General features: G+C 33.4%; 4 protein-coding genes across 7 annotated transcripts; 1 reads left to right on the forward strand and 3 right to left on the reverse strand.

The window, feature by feature from the left end:
* Positions 1–1160: 1160 nt before the first annotated feature.
* On the forward strand, positions 1161–7174 carry LOC105457944 (rho guanine nucleotide exchange factor 7). Its single transcript, XM_011702918.1, has 13 exons — positions 1161–1800; positions 1940–2066; positions 2265–2442; positions 2529–2744; positions 3119–3317; positions 3406–3633; positions 3717–3795; positions 4028–5380; positions 5493–5506; positions 5904–6084; positions 6162–6263; positions 6352–6439; positions 6782–7174. The coding sequence occupies exons 1-13, from the start codon at positions 1732–1734 to the stop codon at positions 6933–6935; spliced, it is 2988 nt and encodes a 995-aa protein (XP_011701220.1). The 5' UTR covers positions 1161–1731; the 3' UTR covers positions 6936–7174.
* Positions 7175–7521: 347 nt separating this feature from the next.
* On the reverse strand, positions 7522–8622 carry LOC105457930 (mediator of RNA polymerase II transcription subunit 11). Its single transcript, XM_011702900.1, has 3 exons — positions 8268–8622; positions 7865–8005; positions 7522–7769 (listed from the first exon to the last, which is right to left on the reverse strand). Exons 1-3 carry the CDS (start codon positions 8341–8343, stop codon positions 7648–7650), a joined length of 339 nt encoding a protein of 112 aa, XP_011701202.1. The 5' UTR covers positions 8344–8622; the 3' UTR covers positions 7522–7647.
* A 528-nt stretch (positions 8623–9150) lies between these two features.
* On the reverse strand, positions 9151–12404 carry LOC105457934 (cytochrome b-c1 complex subunit Rieske, mitochondrial-like). Of its 2 annotated transcripts, none has more exons than XM_011702907.1 (4): positions 11306–12404; positions 10710–10838; positions 10378–10501; positions 9151–9660 (listed from the first exon to the last, which is right to left on the reverse strand). In XM_011702907.1, exons 1-4 carry the CDS (start codon positions 11385–11387, stop codon positions 9369–9371), a joined length of 627 nt encoding a protein of 208 aa, XP_011701209.1. In that variant the 5' UTR covers positions 11388–12404; the 3' UTR covers positions 9151–9368. The 2 variants fall into 2 exon arrangements, with proteins under 2 accessions (XP_011701209.1, XP_011701208.1); XM_011702906.1 differs by having other exon boundaries at positions 10378–10555.
* A 328-nt stretch (positions 12405–12732) lies between these two features.
* LOC105457933 (vanin-like protein 1) lies at positions 12733–17863 on the reverse strand. Of its 3 annotated transcripts, none has more exons than XM_011702903.1 (8): positions 17703–17863; positions 14988–15073; positions 14734–14865; positions 14460–14606; positions 14219–14379; positions 13924–14138; positions 13735–13839; positions 12733–13645 (listed from the first exon to the last, which is right to left on the reverse strand). In XM_011702903.1, the coding sequence occupies exons 2-8, from the start codon at positions 15045–15047 to the stop codon at positions 12876–12878; spliced, it is 1590 nt and encodes a 529-aa protein (XP_011701205.1). In that variant the 5' UTR covers positions 15048–15073; positions 17703–17863; the 3' UTR covers positions 12733–12875. The 3 variants fall into 3 exon arrangements, with proteins under 3 accessions (XP_011701205.1, XP_011701207.1, XP_011701206.1); XM_011702905.1 differs by lacking the exon at positions 17703–17863 and adding an exon at positions 15600–15790; XM_011702904.1 differs by lacking the exon at positions 17703–17863 and adding an exon at positions 15557–15790.
* Positions 17864–18827: the final 964 nt, after the last annotated feature.

Below are 18827 nucleotides of genomic sequence, written 5' to 3' on the forward strand. Positions count from 1 at the left end.
ATATAATATATATACAGATATTAAATTAATATTTGCAATATTGATAATTGCATGTCATCCATCGATCAAATATCCGTATTAAAAAAATCTAACAAAATAGATAAAATAATTATTAGTTGTTCAATAAATTTAATTTTTAATCTAGCTAAGGAACATATATAACTGTATAAATTTTATAAAACTGTTTAGAATGGATTCCAATTAGAATTGTTCAATTATTTTCCGAATTTCTATTATGTTTTCAAAGGAAAGCAAAATAATTCCGAATAATTCGGAATTCATACCGAACAGTTCTATACATGTATAGATTTTAATCAGAATCAATTATCCTGTCCTTAGAGATGATTTAATTTATCCTGAGAAGATACAAAACAGATATATATATATATATATATATATATATATATCTGTAAATAGAAATAAAATATAAATAAAATATAGAAGAAAAAGAAAACAATATTTACATTCAATTAAAATAAATTACGTTATTCAGAAAGTTAGAAGCAATTTGATTGCGACTCTGGTGAGTTTCGTGATATGCGATTTTTGAAATCTTATATCGAAATGCGATTCTCGAAATATCGAAGTAACAAATTAGTCGCAATTTGGCACCGATTGACTACGATCATTTGCGCATGCGACAATCTGACGTTAGTGGCGTAGAAAGGGAATACGTGGTGCTTGGAGCGCTTTCTTCTCCAGCTCCCTATAATAAGAGGAAAAGTCTTTTTATTTTATGCAAATTGTAACTTTCGTTAATTGAAAGAAATGCCGAGTTTTCATTGAAAACTAGGCAGTTCCATCTCCGAATTAATTTCATATTAGAACAGAACCAGCGTTCTTTTGTGTTCTTGTTTTTCTCTGCACAAATTTTTGTTGTAAAATATGTTTTAGTATGTAATATTCTTTTTTGTAATAGTTCCCTCTGTAGAAGCTGCATTGGATGCATATATATATATTATATTATGTGAACGTGTAATGATCGAGTGAATTTTTATAACTATAGCAAATATCGGGAAATTTAAATTTGCCGGTATATCGTAAAATAAAAATTGATTTGTACGAAATAATTAAATCTTGATTATAAATCGAGCGCATTCTTTCGACATTTCCTCCGTTCGCCCTCGATGTCTATAATACACTCGCATCTTTTCGAAGCGATGAACGCGGTAAAAAATACCTTCACGGCCGCGACGATGTATCACCCTGCGGCGATGTGTTCGTAATTATATAGTCACGTGACACACGGGTTGCGCTTATTTATAGACACGAGTCTATCAAAGTTTTTGGCAGAAGCGCGTGTGCGCATACGCTCCGGGGCATGTGTATGTCACTACAGCACCGTATACGACTGTATCACAATGAGCATATATGTATGTGTATGTGACTGCACTTCCACATTTGTGCATAGTGTAGGTGCGCGATGAACTTTTTCGTGACAGGCGCAAGAGTGTGTTGTTGGTCAGCTGGAACATGTGACGAGGGGGCTCGGTGCCTCGGTCCGTCGATGTTTTGAGTTCTGACCAGTTTTGACGCAGCGGACTTTCTTAAAAATAGGAGCTACGGGCTGTGCTGGTCGAGACAGGCGTCTTGTCGCATCGCGAGGAGGGGGGGGGGGCCTTGTTGTGTGGCCTTTGAAGGCTGTTGATCCGTGAAAGAAAGATGCGCGCTACCTCGGGATTAGATCACCGACATTCTTCTACGTATCGCGGCTAACGAAACACGAGAATTATGTCGAAGCCCGATGCGCCGAAATTCGTCACGGCACTCTTCTCCTTCAAAGGGAAGAATAACGATGAAGTATGTGAATACTCCTCCTCCTCCTCCTCCTCTCCCTCTCTCCTGTAGAGTGCTCTAAATATCGCGCTCCTAGAGCGATACTGTCCCAGGGTGAAAATACATTTGTACGTGTCTATACGCAGTGCTTTTGTTTTTCCAGCTGTGTTTCAAGAAAGGGGATGTAATAACGATAACGCAGGTGGACGACGAAGGCTGGTGGGAGGGCACATTGAACGATAAGACTGGTTGGTTCCCTTCGAATTACGTCAAGGAATATAAGGTTCCAGGTACGATGATCTTTGAATATGTTTATATTTTAATATCTTAAATGAGACTTAAATAATACATAATTTGATCCACATTTATCTTGATCTTTTCTTGTTTAACATTCTACACGTTTCAATACATTCAAATCCTGTATTTTTATACTGAAAATAATTGTTGCACATGTTTTATATACGTTGTATATATTCTGATACGTACAGATGGTGGTCATGCGTCGATTAAGACGTCCCCAGAAAGGAGTCCGCAAGAGTCGCCTGTGCATCAGAAACTCAATCGCGATATAGTGTTAAAGGATATCGTTGATTCTGAAAGAGTGAATGTAGCTGAGCTCCAAGGGCTGATGAATAATTTTTTACAACCTCTTGAAACATCGAATATGTAAGTCATGTCGCTTAATAAGATATAAAAAAATGTGTATTGTATATTATATATCTATATTACATTTGAAATCTGTGCAATTGTAGACTGAAGAAAGACGAGTATAAGCAACTACTTGGTAATATACACGAGGTCTTGGAGACTCACCAATGTTTGTTGGCAAATTTGGAAGGAACCATTTTGCAGGGACTCTCTGCGAGAGTGGGCAATCTTTTCTTAACTATTGCGCCAAGGCTGAAGTCTATTCATACTACATATTGTAACAATCATCCGCAAGCTGTTTGCATATTAGATAGGTACAGGTGGGTACTTTAAAAATATATTTTATTCTTTTTTTTGCACGAATCGAGCCTTGGTCTTCAATATGAAATTTGGAAATTTCTGCCTTTCGAAAGATAACACAGTATTGTGATTTGTTCGTGGCTACTTTGAAATTAAATTCATATTTTGGATACTATGTTTTTATCATAGTGGAATATTTTTTCATTCAAAATTTATAATACCATATATGAACATTTCTGGAAATCAGATCTGAATTTTTTACTTGACAAATGACTGTTTTAGCACAGATCCCATTGATTCAATATTCCACTAGAAAATATATAATGCGGATTATTAAAGCAATGTTATGAAAGATAATAATCGATTGCAAATATATCGTGTATTATTATTTCAGAGATGAATTAAATGAATTTATGGAACGTAGTGGAGCGATATCACCTGGTATATTGGTATTAACCACTGGTCTTAGCAAACCGTTCCGAAGATTGGACAAATACTCTGCTATGCTTCAAGAGTTAGAAAGATACACCGAAAAAAATCATCCCGACAGAGGAGACACTCAACGTAGTATAACAGTATATAGGGAAATCGCGGTATGATAATTCATTTATTTATTACATGTCAAAAAATGTTATCAATGTTTAATTAAAATTTGCTTATCGTGATCCATTCTATTCGCAGGATCATTGCGCTTCCATACGTAAGCAGCGTGAATTAGCACTTCAAATATTAACTAGTGGAATTAAAGGTTGGGAAGGTGAAGAATTGAATTCGCTAGGCGAGATTATTCACGTCGGATCTGTAACTCTAGCGACCGGCGTAGATCGTAGAGATAGATACTTTGTTTTATTTCCTACCACACTGCTGGTACTTAGTACCAGCCCCAGGATGAGTTCCTTCATTTACGAGGTAGATTTGAAAATATCTCTGTTATACTGCTTTAGAAACACAACATATCAAGATTTTAATTTATGTTGCGATTATCTGCATAGGGAAAACTTCCGTTAACCGGCATTAATGTAACTGGAATGGAAGATACGGACGAGATAAGGAATGCTCTAGAAGTCACTGGTATGGCTATCAATATTTTATTCAAATGTACCATGATTCTATCTCACAAAACAAATAAGAAATGCTATTTTGCTAACGTGGGAATAAGGAAGTGTATCAACAGATATATTCTTTGTTCCCAAGTCACAAAAATTAAAATGATGTAATAATGCGTATATATATATATATATATAAATATATATACGTATTATTACATCATTGTTTTAAGAATTGTGTGTATATGTGCTTTAAGGACCAATGATTGAAAGCATCGTCGTGCTGTGCGCCACAAAAGAAGAGAGACAGCGTTGGATCGATCTCTTAACTCAGGAGCAGTGTACTAGCCTCCTGAAATCGCCAACCGTGCCTCGTGTGAGTTTCCATCATCCTCCGTACGCTCGACTCTCGAGATACTTTGCGAAGCTCGTGAGGAGAAAAGTCATATATCCTGAATTGATGAAGAAATTGTTATATATTCAATATGTTCTGAGGCCAGATTTGACTAGCGTGAAAATGAGAAAGTGCAATGTGACCTACACTATTTTTCCTACTCGCGCTAGCGAAGGATCAGAGTCAGATGAAAGTAATGCGCAAGAGGAACCGCGAATATTGCGTAAATCCTCGTTGATACTGGACGTTAGATATGTAATAGACAATACTGATCTCAGTACCGTCGGAATAGCAAGCACTTCCTCACTCACGAATTTCGCACCGAGAGTTGATTGCGACAATCGATGTACCTTCGAGACTAGTAAGAGTTTACCCGCTGGTGCTATAACGAGTCACGTCCTGCCGAACGTTCCGCTCGCGTCAAGCAAGTCGTATACGTCAAATCTTCAAGCACGCAATAAATTTTGTCGGGAGCATTTGGAGATATCACATGGCGGAGGTCAGACTGTAAATTATAAATATTTGAGAGCTATCGAGGAGTTTTATCCAAAGAACTCGGACGTCCCGGTTCGATATTCCACGACTTCCGCATCCCAGAACGATGATAACTGCGATAGCATCGGGAGAGAATTTGGAGAAACGTGCGCAAATATTAGCTTACGGTCTTCGGATTCGGGAATGGCCGAGAGTTATCACTTGCGTTCATCCGAAATCAATTCCTGTTACAAGTCGTACACGTCTAGTCATGCTAAGTATATAGATCCTGTGAGAACGTCCCATAGCGAAAGCGATAACGATGAGAATAAGTTCGAGCATCAGTGTATTTGCACCTCGCCATTTGGCTCTACGCCTCGAGACAGTGCTCACTCGCTGGCCTCGTCGAAAAATATTGACGAATGTACAAGCCTCGCGAAATCTAATGATGTCGGTAGCGACGCTAACGACGACGAGCCCAGTAATAGTGGGAAGAAAACTCAAGAGACTGTATTTATTCATCCTCTGTTAAATTATGGGAATGTACAAGGAAAAAGGTATACGCAACCGATACCGTATGCGCATCAGTGCGTAATTAAGAAAATCGGGAGGCGCGTAGTTCGTCCAATCCAGCCAATTATGGAGGAACATGACGAGCCGACAAACCAAGTGTATTCATCTGGATTATATGCTCATTGGTGGCTCAAGAAATCTATCCCGATATTTGGATGCACGGAACAAGGCAAGCTTCCATGGCATGGCTGTTTCTTTTTGATCATTTCAGTTTTTTAACCATGCTGGTGTTTTATTACTAATTATCATTTTCTATCAAAAGTATGCCTCTTATTTCACAGCCATGTTGTGTGAAGTAAGCTGTCGCTTTACTAATATAATACATTATATATAGTCTCTAGAATAGTCTCCTGAGAAACATCACAAATTTTTATGCGTATGCCTTTATTTTATCACGTCGCCATCATTCACTTCGCAACAGATTCTAGTTAGCTTGATTATAAACACAGCTTTAGTCTTTAGGTAGGGCGTGCACTCCAATCTAATTTATAATTATAGTACTTCTTTTCTAGCTTGTATCTTTATATGAAGAAATGTTTATTAAAAATAGAACTCTGCAAAACAGTGTATACATAATATAAATTACATTCTAATAGAGAAACTTTTAGTCTGTGCAAGTATTGTGCATAGAAACAATCTTAATTATGTGTCGATAGTATTGAAATATTACATATGGTTCTTATTTATTATAGCAGACGAGCAATCAATCGAACGGAAAGCACCAACGACCGGCAATGGAGCATTGTACATCTCCAGGAATTAAGACACCTTGGAGTATTGCATCCTTAAGACCTGCTCCTCCCCTGTATTCTCTTAAAAATTTTGGAAAAATAGATACTACTACAGATACATCACGCTCACCAAGATCATGCAGTAAGATTATTTTAATACTAAATATTAAGTATTTAATATATGTGACCAAGTTTTCTATTGTATGTTTTATCTCGTAGATGAGCGACAGTTTGAAGAAGATGCAATCATATTGAAAGTAATAGAAGGTTATTGTCTTTCTGTAAATGCTAGATTCACTGTACATTCTGGAGAGTCTAATAGTAAGTTTCTACAAGTTAATTGGTGTGGTATATTGAAACTTTTCAAAGTATCTTTTATATTACGAAAAAAATTGTTCTTATTTTTCAGCTATGTTAGATTATGAGTCATCACAAAAATCACGGGATAGGATATCACTGATGCATAATAGAGGCAATTGGGAATCTTGTAATGATAGGTGAGTATAAAACTGCTATTTCGAAAATACACATTTTTCCCTCCTTGAAATAAATATGTTTAAATTTAATTTCTATAAAAATAACAAAAAACTGCGTTAACTCGTATCAGAAATACTTCATCATTGTTACTGGTTAAATTAATTGAGAATTAATGAAGAAGAAACGGAGTTTTTTCTTCTCCTAATTCTTATTCTTCTCCTAATTCTTTTATTTATTATATTATATAAGCTTAGCAATTAAACGATATTCGTAACAGTTGTATCAGAAATTGATAGAGTACGAATAATATATATATATAATTAGTGTATATATTAATACTTATGTATACTTTTTATACACAGGATATTATCGGAAACTGTTAAAACCTTGAAGAATCAAATGACTGATTTGCAATCACAAATGTCGCTACTAACAAAACAATTGGACGAGGAGAGAAGATCGCGGCTCTCATTAGCTGCTACGGTAAAACGTAGCATGGGAGTTATAGACGGATGAGGATAAATCAAAGAATTATGTAACATAAAGAATGTTAAAAAATTAAATTTTACAATGTTCATTTCATACATGCAAGTTTTAAAATGCATAATATATCGCGTGTTGGAATGTTTTCATAAAATTTATTATTTTTATGATATATGTGATAAGTATAAGATAGACATATACATATAAAGAAATTATTTATGTATTTTTCTAGCATATTGTATACACCCGACAATAAAGAAGATACCCAGAAAGTTGTCACATTATTAAAATTCACATTTGGTTGCGTTCAGCAAAAATGTAGCTTAATAAACGCTTTGCGCCAATTGGATTATACTTTTAGAACTGAATTGGGATATAATTATTTTTCTAAACTTAAAAATATAATCAGCTAATTCAAGTGTCTAAACTTCAAAATTTAATCAGCTAATTCAAGTGTTTATTAAGCTGCTTGTTTTTGCTGGATGTAGTCATAATTCAGTCTCAAAAGCAGTGGTCATAATTGTCTTTGTACGCAATTTGTAGTGAAAATGATTATAAATGTATATGTTGCAATAATTATTGTAATGTAAACAGGTAAAAAAGTTTTAACTGACAAATGTTACTGACAAAAAAGTATGTAAATTTATTATAATTTCTTAGCTGAGTTATGAGCAACATTAATGTAACGTTACTCGCCTTTACGGTACAATATATATTTCAGATTGAGAAAAATTATGTAGGAAACTTATCGTAGCTTGTTCTTTATACGTTCCAATTCGTTAACTCTACTTCGTGCGTGCTCCAATCTGTGCCACGCCATTTGCAGTACCTTTTGACTTGCATATCCAGAACCTTCGTGCGGCTGACCTGCGAGAAACGTTTATTGAAATTGTTAATTTAAAAACATACATTGAAGAAGAAAACAATGTGCGAATGATGTTGTTAAACACAAGTGTACATACCAGTAGAAACCTGTGTGAGATAATTAATCTGCTCGCTTAATTTAGATTCCAATTGTGCTAGAGTTTTTAAGAATAGATGCGTCTGCGACTCCGCCTGTTTCAAGCTCGACTTCTCCTTGCTCAATTCTGTGCAAGCTTGTCCTGCGTAACATAAAACACAGCTTGATTGTACATACATTTTGTATGTCGAGTATCTTTGTTTCGTGTCTTGGAAATTATTCAGTTTAGCCTTCCTCAACTCGAATTTTAATGAAATATTGATGAAATTATGCTTATTCAATGCATTTTTATATGAAAGAATTTATATGTACATTCAACCTTGTTTTGCAAGTAATTTGTACTTCAACATATCGCACTAGAGAAATTCATACTAACGGTTTCATAAAAAACACTGGACGATTACCTGCGCTTTGTAAACACTGTATAATATCTTTCTCGATAGACTCCAAAATCTGGATCCTTTCCATCGGCGGTGTCATTGTGATTCTTATTTGTAAACTACAGTTATCTTCGAGTCAGAGAATTTCAACGCTTCTGCCGAGGATCTTCAGTGAAGTTTGCACATGTCAGCCCAATTTATTCGCGATCGCGATAAAAAAGATATTGAAAAAACGTTGAATATTATACGACACCGCGTAATGATCAGTATCAATTCGATATCAAACAACACAGGAAAAAATCTCGGACTGTTTTGATAGGTTAGGACGGCCTGAACACAGCGAACGCAATCTTTCATCGCTTTGCGACTTGCGTAGTACATGAGGAGTCAGAGGAGAGGGGTACCAGTTTTCTACGCATGCGCATCGAACGAAATTCCAACCAGAGAGAAGCGTACTAGCACGAGGGTACTCTGCTGCGTTTAGATTCTCCACCTGGGTGCACCCAGATATCATTTTATCCTTGTTCTTCATCGACTGTTAAACAAGGATAGAATGAACCCGGGTGCACCCAGCGTGGAATCGCAACCTAGTGAGATATATGTATACATACTAGTGTGGTGCGCGTAGCCGACTGTGAATAGTGTGAGTGGCGGCCATGCGGTTTCGGGACGTATCCAAATGCTCCTTCTCAGGTAACGTCTTGTTATTGTTTAATATTCGGTGAATAGGGTAAAATGATATCTGATTTTGAGTGGCATTTGGGAATCTGAACGCGTCTGAAAGCCTACTGATGTGTCCTCAGTTGGTCTTCAATGCGAATCAATTCTGAGAAACATATTCTGCAAAGCGCAGTCTTTGAAGTATACATGTACAGTTCTTTTAAAAATTATTTATGACAGCTTGTGATATTATTTTAAAAGCTATAATCTTATATTAACATTTTGTTGGACGTACAAAAAATTCCATTCATTCTTGTATTATCATCACGAAATTCGAGCGGAAATTATACAGCTAAACAATTGTGATGCGATATATAAATAATTAATATATTATATTCTAAATTCTTCACGGCACTCTCTCATTATTTAATATGCTTTATCAATACGTATCAATCCGAAGACGCATCATCCGATAATGATACTGTGGTCGTTTATGAACTTATACTCGGGTATTTCCATATTCGTCATCGCCGGGCCCTTCCGTATGCGGCCGGCCGCGTCAAAGTGCGAGCCGTGACACGGGCAGTAGAAGCCGCCCGGTATCATGCCGGCGTTCGGAACTGGCACGCATCCCAAGTGCGTGCAGATAGCCACCACAATCAGCCACTCCGGTCTTTTCACCCTGTCATCGTCCGTTTCCGGATCGCGCAGTATTGACAGGCTCACTGCTCTTTCCTGCTCGATGAGCGATTGTGTCCTGCAAGATTAGCCCCGTCAGCGCGATCGGACACTTATTATCAATAACAAATACCGGTGAAAATTTGCTTTAAAAGCAGCATTTTATTCAGAGAAGTTTATTTTTGTAGTAAATGTTTAGGTTTTATAGGAGGAACTCTGTCTAGTGAAAAATTTTTCTTAGAATTGTTCACATAATTTTTCAGACTATATTTATATAATTTTCAGAATTAAATTTATATGTGTAAATTGTGAAACATTTTAAAATGACTATAATTTTCTCATTCTATAATTTTCAAAGATAACTTATAAAATTTCCAGAATTTAAAGTTTTTTGGGGGAAATTTTTATAAATTATAAATATGAAAAATTCTTCAAAATGTTATATATGAGATATTATGAGAATTTTTTTTCACTAGAAAAGTGTGGAGTAAAATAGATTCTCTAAACGAGAATGACCACATATATTTTCTATTTAAATTGGTAAAAAAAGATTGAAATTTTGCAAGACAGATTCACGCACGACAGTCCAATTTAAATAATTAAAAATTAAAGACATGAAAGAGAAAGTTAGTTTTTATTCGGCAGATATATATAGTGGCATTCAGCAACAAAAGATTTAGATCATTTGTAACGATAGTGATTGCGTATGTGTGTGTGTGTGTGTGTGTGTGTGTCTATTTTATTCTGCTTTTTCCTATAATTATTAAGTTTTCTTTTTATTTATTGGTTTGCTTACCGATGGAAGACAAAAACAGGTTTGCCGCGCCACTTAACTACTGACACTTTTCCTTCCGGTATACCATTTAATTTCACTTCTGTTTGAGCTTCCGCTATGACATCTCGCGAGGCACTCAAGAACTCTATATTATGCAATAAGTGAGCTTTAAAAGCGTACAATCCAGCAACCCAACTAGCTGAAAAAATATTATATTTAATTGCATCTGACTTAAGTAAAGATTCTACAAAATGTCTTATTGTTATCATAGGAGAGACATTTGATAAAATATATAATATCAAAAACATCGATAAATGATGCAGAAAAGATATAAAATTTTTTGGAGCCATTACTAAAAGAGACAATGCTTCTCAGCGCTCTTCGTTCGTCGGTAATTTTCGTTTCCGTGTCTTTTCGTCGATATTCATCAAAATTCGGCCTTGGTATGTCAGTATGGGCGTGCCTGCGCAATTTCTTAAAGGCTGACTCAAAGTAATCAAAAATAATTATTTACAACGATATTATTCATGAAAGACAGATAAAATTAATTACCACATTATTCATTATTGATTATTTTTATCATTGAACAATATTTTCTATCATTATTTGTAAATATCATTATGGAATAATTTATCGATTTATTATGAATATGATTGATTACCAACTAATATATAAATTATAACTGATAAATGAATCCTAGACTGGTCAATTAATTAATCGAGGGAAATGATAGTCTCCCCTCAAGAATACGTAGTATTTCAAGTATTCCGAGATAAAGACGCTGTTGTGTATCTTTTATTAGAGAGAAGAGAGAAATGACAAGTTTCTTCGAATATAATTTTTAGAAGTATTATTTACATTAAAATTTCAATATAGCTCAAATCTTTCCCGAGATATACATGTCATACATATGTATATAAAAGATTTTACATTCTATATAAATACTTACAGTTAATTGAATAAAATTGAAGCAATGGTGAGAGGCATTTATCGTAATTCGCAATGATTACGTATTTTCTTGACAAAAACATTTTTATTAATAACAAAATGTATTGTTTAATATATTTATTATTCGTTGTAGGACATTTGACATACGCATTTAGTGTCTGAAGTTTCGCACAATTCGTACATCTTTCGCTTCAATTATCAGTATTATAATTACCAATATTATAATCACTAATCATATTTATAAACAATTATATTAATTTAACATAGTAACAATTTTATAATCATTAACAATAAATTGAACATTTAGCACTATACAATTTTAGTACTATATGTACTAAAAGAGCTGTACTAAAAGATTAGTATAATGAATAATGTGGTAATTAGTTTTGTATATAGATGATAATAGTATCAGAAATATATTATTTTGCATTTATATGCATAATGTTCAAAAAATCAAGCATATCAATGTATTTACTTAGATTATTAGCTCACTTAAAACTTTTATAACTTTACCTGCCTATAAAACTACGAACGTCTCCACGCGATAAATTTTGTGTTCCTTTATCAACGTTTCATATCGAAATAATACCGATGTCGTTAAGGGCAAAACTCGTAGTCCATAATATTTGCAGACAAAAATATGTCTTTGCTTTGCACGAATTCTAAACTCCCACTTCTAGTCAATTTCCTACTTCCAGACCTTAGAACATACAAGCTTTTTCGAATATTTAGAAGTATTATTTACATTTATATTTCAATAGATCTCAAATTTTTCCCGAGATAAATGTCATACATATGTATAACAGATTTTACTTTTTATATAAATGCTTACAGTTAATTGGATATAATTATAGATGATGAGAGGCATTTATCATAATTCGCAACGATTATGTATTTTCTTGACAAAAACATTTTTATTAATAACAAAATGTATTGTTCAATACATTTATTATATCATTGTAGGATATTTGACATACATATTTAATGTCTGAAGTTTTGCAGAATTCCTACATTTTTTCACCTCGATTTTATAATATTACAATTAATATCACTAATCATATTTGTAAACAATTATATTAATTTAACATAGTAACAATCTTACAATCATATTAACAATAAATTGAACATTAAGTACTATAAAATTTTAGTACATTTATATATGATTGTATCAAAAATATAATATTTTATCCTTATATACATAATGTTAAAGAAATCATGCTTATCCATAATTATAGATGCCACAAGTTGCAAATTAACAAAAATTGCTGATTATACATATATATACAATTATATATATACATGTATGTATATATGTATATACATATGTATACATACCCAATTTAAAATTTAACTTTTTCGCTTAATTTTTCTATTTCTTAGTATTGAAAAACAGAAATAAAGAAAAGTTGTGAATTATTTGTTAATAAACAAAAGTATTTCTACTTTCGTTTATTAACAAATAATTCAGAACTTTTTTTCAAAAGTACATGACTTCTGGAAAGTATACCACAAAAAAGTATGCAGAGTATAATTAAATGTAGGTAAAAGTATAAACGTGTTGCATATATAAATTACAATCTTGATAACAACAAAGTCACTAATAACACTATAGTATAATTAATGGTGTAAAAGGATGTTCTATTTGCGTTGTTCCTATTAAAGTCTCTCGCATATACTCCAAATGTTGCTAAATTGTTTTTATTAATTAGGGCCATATTAACATGCATATGGTCATCGTGAATGTGATCATCATATGTCCAACCTTCAAGCGGGAGTAAATCGGCATTTAACGTAGACGGCATAATTAAACTGTCTTTATAATCATGAAACGTTGCCGTGAGTTCAATACTGTTGAACACTGTTTTTGATTCTTCCACGGAACCGCATGATGAAATCGAATCGTTCGAGCATTGAATTATACCGCACGCACGTACGCCAGCTTTAACATCTGAATAATCACGTATACCGTTAAAAACTACGAAACGGTACGTTGTATTGTCTGATTTCGCTATGTCTACTTTAGCATCGCAGCAAAAGCCATCCTTACAAATTGACAAACTGTCTACGGAAGAAAATTTTTGCAAAAGATGTGTTTGAAAAACGTGAATATTATCTTGTTTTAACAATATTTTATCTTTAACCATCATTGCATTGTCTTGCCGCTTCTGCTGTAGTTCATACTCCTCATGATAAGATGGCCTAACTTTCTGATTTTGATCCTTTGAATGATCGTGATGGTTTTCATGATACTTAATTCTCTCTTTTATCTTGGGTACTTGAACTATCAATATTTCCTCATGCGTAGTTTCCGGCATTATTGCCTTTCCGACTCCTTTACGACCTGCATGAAATATTATCTCGTACATATATTTGCACAGTAGAGGTTTTAATTGCGAATAATATTTAGAATGTAAATTAAAAATATATTACCTAGGTAAATTCCACTGCCAGCATTGCCAGAGCCAGGTCTGTTGTAGCCCGAAGCTAAAAGATTTACGTTTTCAGCAAATGACCATCCTGCTTGTGTTTGTGCAGCTAGAATAATTAATAATATTAGTACACATACGTATGAACGAAACCTTGATGAAAGGAGAAAGGATTCTGTCATATTTCGTTTACCTGTTAAGAATGGTGCTTCAGAAAACCATGCTGTAGGATATACAAAGTCAGTAACTTGATGAATCCTTGTTAATTGTATCGTGGGTTCGCGAAATAATATATCAAAACATATGAAAGTTCCAAATTTTACTCCAAAATCAGTATCAAAAGTCACTATTTCTGGTACTGATGTCACATTAAATTGATGTTCCTCAAAAAGGTTTGTCTTACGATACCTATTAATTATAATTAGCTAATTCATATATAATATTATGAGATATCATACAAAAGTAATTGTAACAAAAGAACTAGATACCTGGCAATAATCCGTCCTGTGCGATCAAATACAACATTGCTGTTGTAATAGAACATTTTGTCTCTTGGGCAAGGTACGTCAGTGCAAGGTGCTTTCTCAGCGATATTGATTACCACATAGATTTCATTATCCCTTGCAGCACATGATATTTTTTTCAATGTCTATGGATTTAATTTTTTTTTTTAAATAATTTTAATATATTACTAGTTTCTTGCGATATATGTACATCAGAGATACATACTTCGCTGACTTCAACAGTATCTTGACTGCAAGGCGTATAATTATATGAGGCACTAGGAATAACAGTTGTCCAATCCCCCATTTGTTCCCTTTCCGGCAAATGAACTGTTGTCAAGCCATCTTCAGGGAAAACGATTATATCAGCATTCTAAAAAAAAATATTCAAATGCTTTAAATAATATTTTTAACATAAGAAAATGTTGACAAGAATACACTAATTCATTGACAGTATGATCTATGAAATATTTGAAATTATTTTCTTTTAAAGTACTTACAAGACTAGCTGTTTTAATATGTCTGATATATGTGTCAGAATTTACACCCAAAGTCTGGTAACTGTTTATTAAATATTGTGGGGGAAACTCTACTACAGCTGCTATGTAAGTTGCTGCATCTGGTGTTGATCTCTGTAATAAAATATGTGGAATTTGTAGAATTTATAGAATAGTTTGCTTTAGATTGAAGGTTGTAATTTAACATATTAAAAATTGATATCATTATTAAATAGATAAAGTTGCTTTATGTTTACCTGATATGATAAATGCGCACATGCTATTAGTAGATAAACAATGATCCATTGCTGACTCATATTTGACAATTAGGTTCAATTTATTTCTGTAAGAAGAAGAAAGACATAATTTATGAAAATTATGTAACAAAAGATTTAAAAAATATCTTATAAAATAAATTATATCTTAAATAATAACCAATATCTAAAAAATTATAATTCAAAAACATCATATGTTAATATATAAGAATTGAAATTACAGATTTTTAATAGTTTCATAAAAGCATAAATATGTTTTTTTTTAATACACTTTTTTAGATAGAATAAAAGCCAAAGAAGTTTATATTATATAATCAACTTTTGTCTTTATTTCCGCACATTTATTTAAACAAAACAAAAATATTTTATGGCAAATCTTTAAATATTATAGAATTATTTTATAAAAATTAGTTTTTATTCGTAACGGGGGAGTATTTTGCAATATTTTGATATTAAGAAAACCGAGCTTCTATTCTAACAGAAACCTTGAACGTACAAAAATTTCTTATGTTAAAATATTCGCACACAATATTTGCGAACGTCATACTTACAATCAGTGTATTTTCTTAGGTTATTAGCTGACTTAAAACTTACGACTTTATTTGTCTATGAAACTACGAACATCTCCACTCGATAAATTTTGCATTTTTTTATCATATCGAAATTAATGTCAATCTCGTTATGAGCAATGCTCCATAGTCCATAATATTCGCAGAAACAAAATCGTGCCTCTGCACGAATTCTGAACAGTCAATCCCCCACTCCCCAGTCCCCACTCGCAGCTCCCAGCTGATTGCAAATGATGATCTTTCCGCGCATGCGCGACGAATTTGGTCTCACAGTGAAGTACTGACTTCGAAAGGAAAGGATATCGTACAGGGATTGATCGTGTGTTAAATTCTTTCTAAGAATTATCTTAAACATTTTAAAAAGCTTGCTAAAAGCAAGGTGATGCAAAACATACAATAATTTTAATTTATTTATTTTATTTGCATAAAATTATTGTATGCTTTACTCAAATACTCTAATCTTTTCGATCGCCGAAATCGGTCGAACTTTCGCCCCCAAAACAAGCCACACGTATACACGCCGCTGCCTCTCAACTTTTGAGCTGCGCATATGCGAAACCTGGCCGCTTCGGAAATGCTAACAAGGAACCTTGCCAATTCACAAATTCTGATTTTAATGAAATTTTGCATACTCATAAGCGGGGTGAGTATAGAATAAATTTAGAAATTTTCAGTTGTTGCCAAGAAACAGTTATAAGATAGTATTATTTCTCGCATATGTAGAAATTTTCGGTTTTTCTATATATATATATCATATATATCGATCTTAAAAATTTGGAAAAATAAAAAATGCAATAAGAGAAGAAAAAGTGAAAGACTTTGTGAATTGAAAGATAGCGTGTATATATCAGAGTAATTAATCGAGAATAAATTCCGAGCACTTTATTTTAGAAGAATGGGAAGTTGGATTTCGACCAAACTCGACTGATTAACTTAATCGGCGATTAACTTATCAAGTAATAATAGTAGACGTAATAATATTTCTGTTAGCATAGATAAAATTATTAACTTTTCGTTAATTGTGGCGCATGGAAAAGAAGGGTTAGAGAACGACGAAATATTTCAGACGGCCAAAATAGATTTTGTAAAGTGTATGTTACAATTTTTATTGGCAAGAAAAATTTGGTATACATATAATGTTGTTGGCAGAATGTTAGAAGAAATATAGTAAAGTTTGTCAACAAATAATGGCCGATTGACGGCAGAAATCAAACAAGTTTTGACATATATACCTTCTACCGTAGACGTAATATAAGTAGGTATATATGCATTCCCTATCTTCTAAACTAAATGTTTAGCATCTGCGGTCTGTCTACACACTGTACTGTCTTTGACGTAAATTGATAGAAATATAACAGAATCTGAGTTCGACTTCGATTCTACTCGATTTCTGCCGCCAATCCGCTGTCAAGTTACGACAACAAATCCCCCTGTCGGCAAAACACGAGCTTAATGCGAGCACAAACGATGCTAATTTGCTAGCAATTTTTGATGGAATTTACTATTAATCTGCTATTAACACTGCGGAAGGATTTTGTTTATTGAACAGTTAGAAATTTTGTAAATAGGTCTGCCAAATGAATTAATTAATCGCGCTTATTATAGCAGTCGTAGTAATATCAAATAATTAGTTACGTTAAAAAATCCGATAAAAAAATAACGCATTATGGAGCGTTATTTTTAGAGGAAAGAATAAAAAAAAAAAGAAATAAGTTTTTCCAGTAATTAGTAAAAAATGATCTGCGCGTAATAATTTTTTGCTAATTACTGGAAACATAATTTTCTGGTATTACGGAACGGCGTGCGCTTACGTATTCCATCATGGTGATTTAATTAGAAAACAATTGGCTGAAAAGAGTTAGAAAGTAGTTAGCATATAATAGCTAGCACCCCTCCCGAGCGACGTTTTGTTAGCACAATTTAATAAAGCTTCCCGGGCTCGTGCATTTGCATAAAACCGTCTTTCCTAATATTGTACTCTCGTAGAACATGCCGATGAAGTTTGCGCGGGAAGAAGCTGCCGAATACCGTAAGCAGAAAAAACTGCAATATAGATTAGACGGAGAAGTTCAGGCAACGCCTAATATTACGTAAAGTGGATCGGTTGAGAAAAAATTGTTATAATTACCTGGAGTAAGATTACTTATATAAGTATAACGGAGCACTGCAGCCGCGACGAAGTTAAGTTTCTCCGCGCGAAAGTATCATGTGCGGAGCGTAGCGCAAATGCTACTGATGCACATGCACACCTCGTTATAGAAACTTCAGGTTCCCTTCCACGATTCCGCTGCGATCGTCAGCGCGACTGCTGCTGTGAGTGCTGACTCGATTTTTTCCCCGAAACGTTTCCAGACGGACATTCTACGGCGATTAGGTCAGATTTCCCCGAGTATATTGCGCCGCATATACATATCCACGTGCATATACGCTAATTGAATAAGGAGGAAAAATAAGTTTATTATTAAACAGGTTATGTCGTAAAGTACAAGAAATCATCGTAAAAATTTATAGTCAGACATTTATGTCAGATATGAGGATAGAATTTACTTTGTAACTGTATATGCCGCGTAATACTTTTTTTTATGCGAATGTGTTCTACAGTAATACAAATGTAGTATATTTTGTGTGCATTTGTAATCAGTTTCTTCAAATATTTTTCACATACATATAGAATTATAAATAGAATTTATAGGTCGTCTAAAGTCTCAGTTTAAAAATGTATGAAATAATTAAAAGATTCGCACATATACATTTATAAAATACAAATTAAAATATATACATACGCGCACATCAAAACTACCTAAAATTATAAATAGATATGTCTATTCTAAGAAATCCGACATTATAGATCATCTACACGCAAAGGAATAAATCTATTAACTTTTATAAGTGAACGATTTCAAGTGTTTGGGTCAAGGTAAGAATCGCGAAATGAAAAATGATTTATTCACGAGTGTTCCATGTACAATATTGTACAATCTGTACAATATAAAAGTATGAGAGTGATTGTTTTTATTATTATGTTAAAATCAGAATTTGTTATACAATTTGAATAATTATTGGAGGCTGTGTATTTTAAATTCTTGTTCGATTTTTCATAAATTATTATCAAAATTTGAAGTCGTGGAAAGTTTCGTAACAAAGTCTCTTATTTTATGTTATTACCCGGCACAAAGTTTAGTTTGCGGATATTACATAAATAAATATTGTGGTAAGGCTATGTATTTTAAATTGTCGTTCGATTTGTCATAAA

This window comes from Wasmannia auropunctata, unplaced genomic scaffold, assembly GCF_000956235.1.
Source record: "Wasmannia auropunctata unplaced genomic scaffold, wasmannia.A_1.0 LD334880.1, whole genome shotgun sequence".
In the NCBI taxonomy this organism is placed as follows: Eukaryota; Metazoa; Arthropoda; class Insecta; order Hymenoptera; family Formicidae; genus Wasmannia; species Wasmannia auropunctata.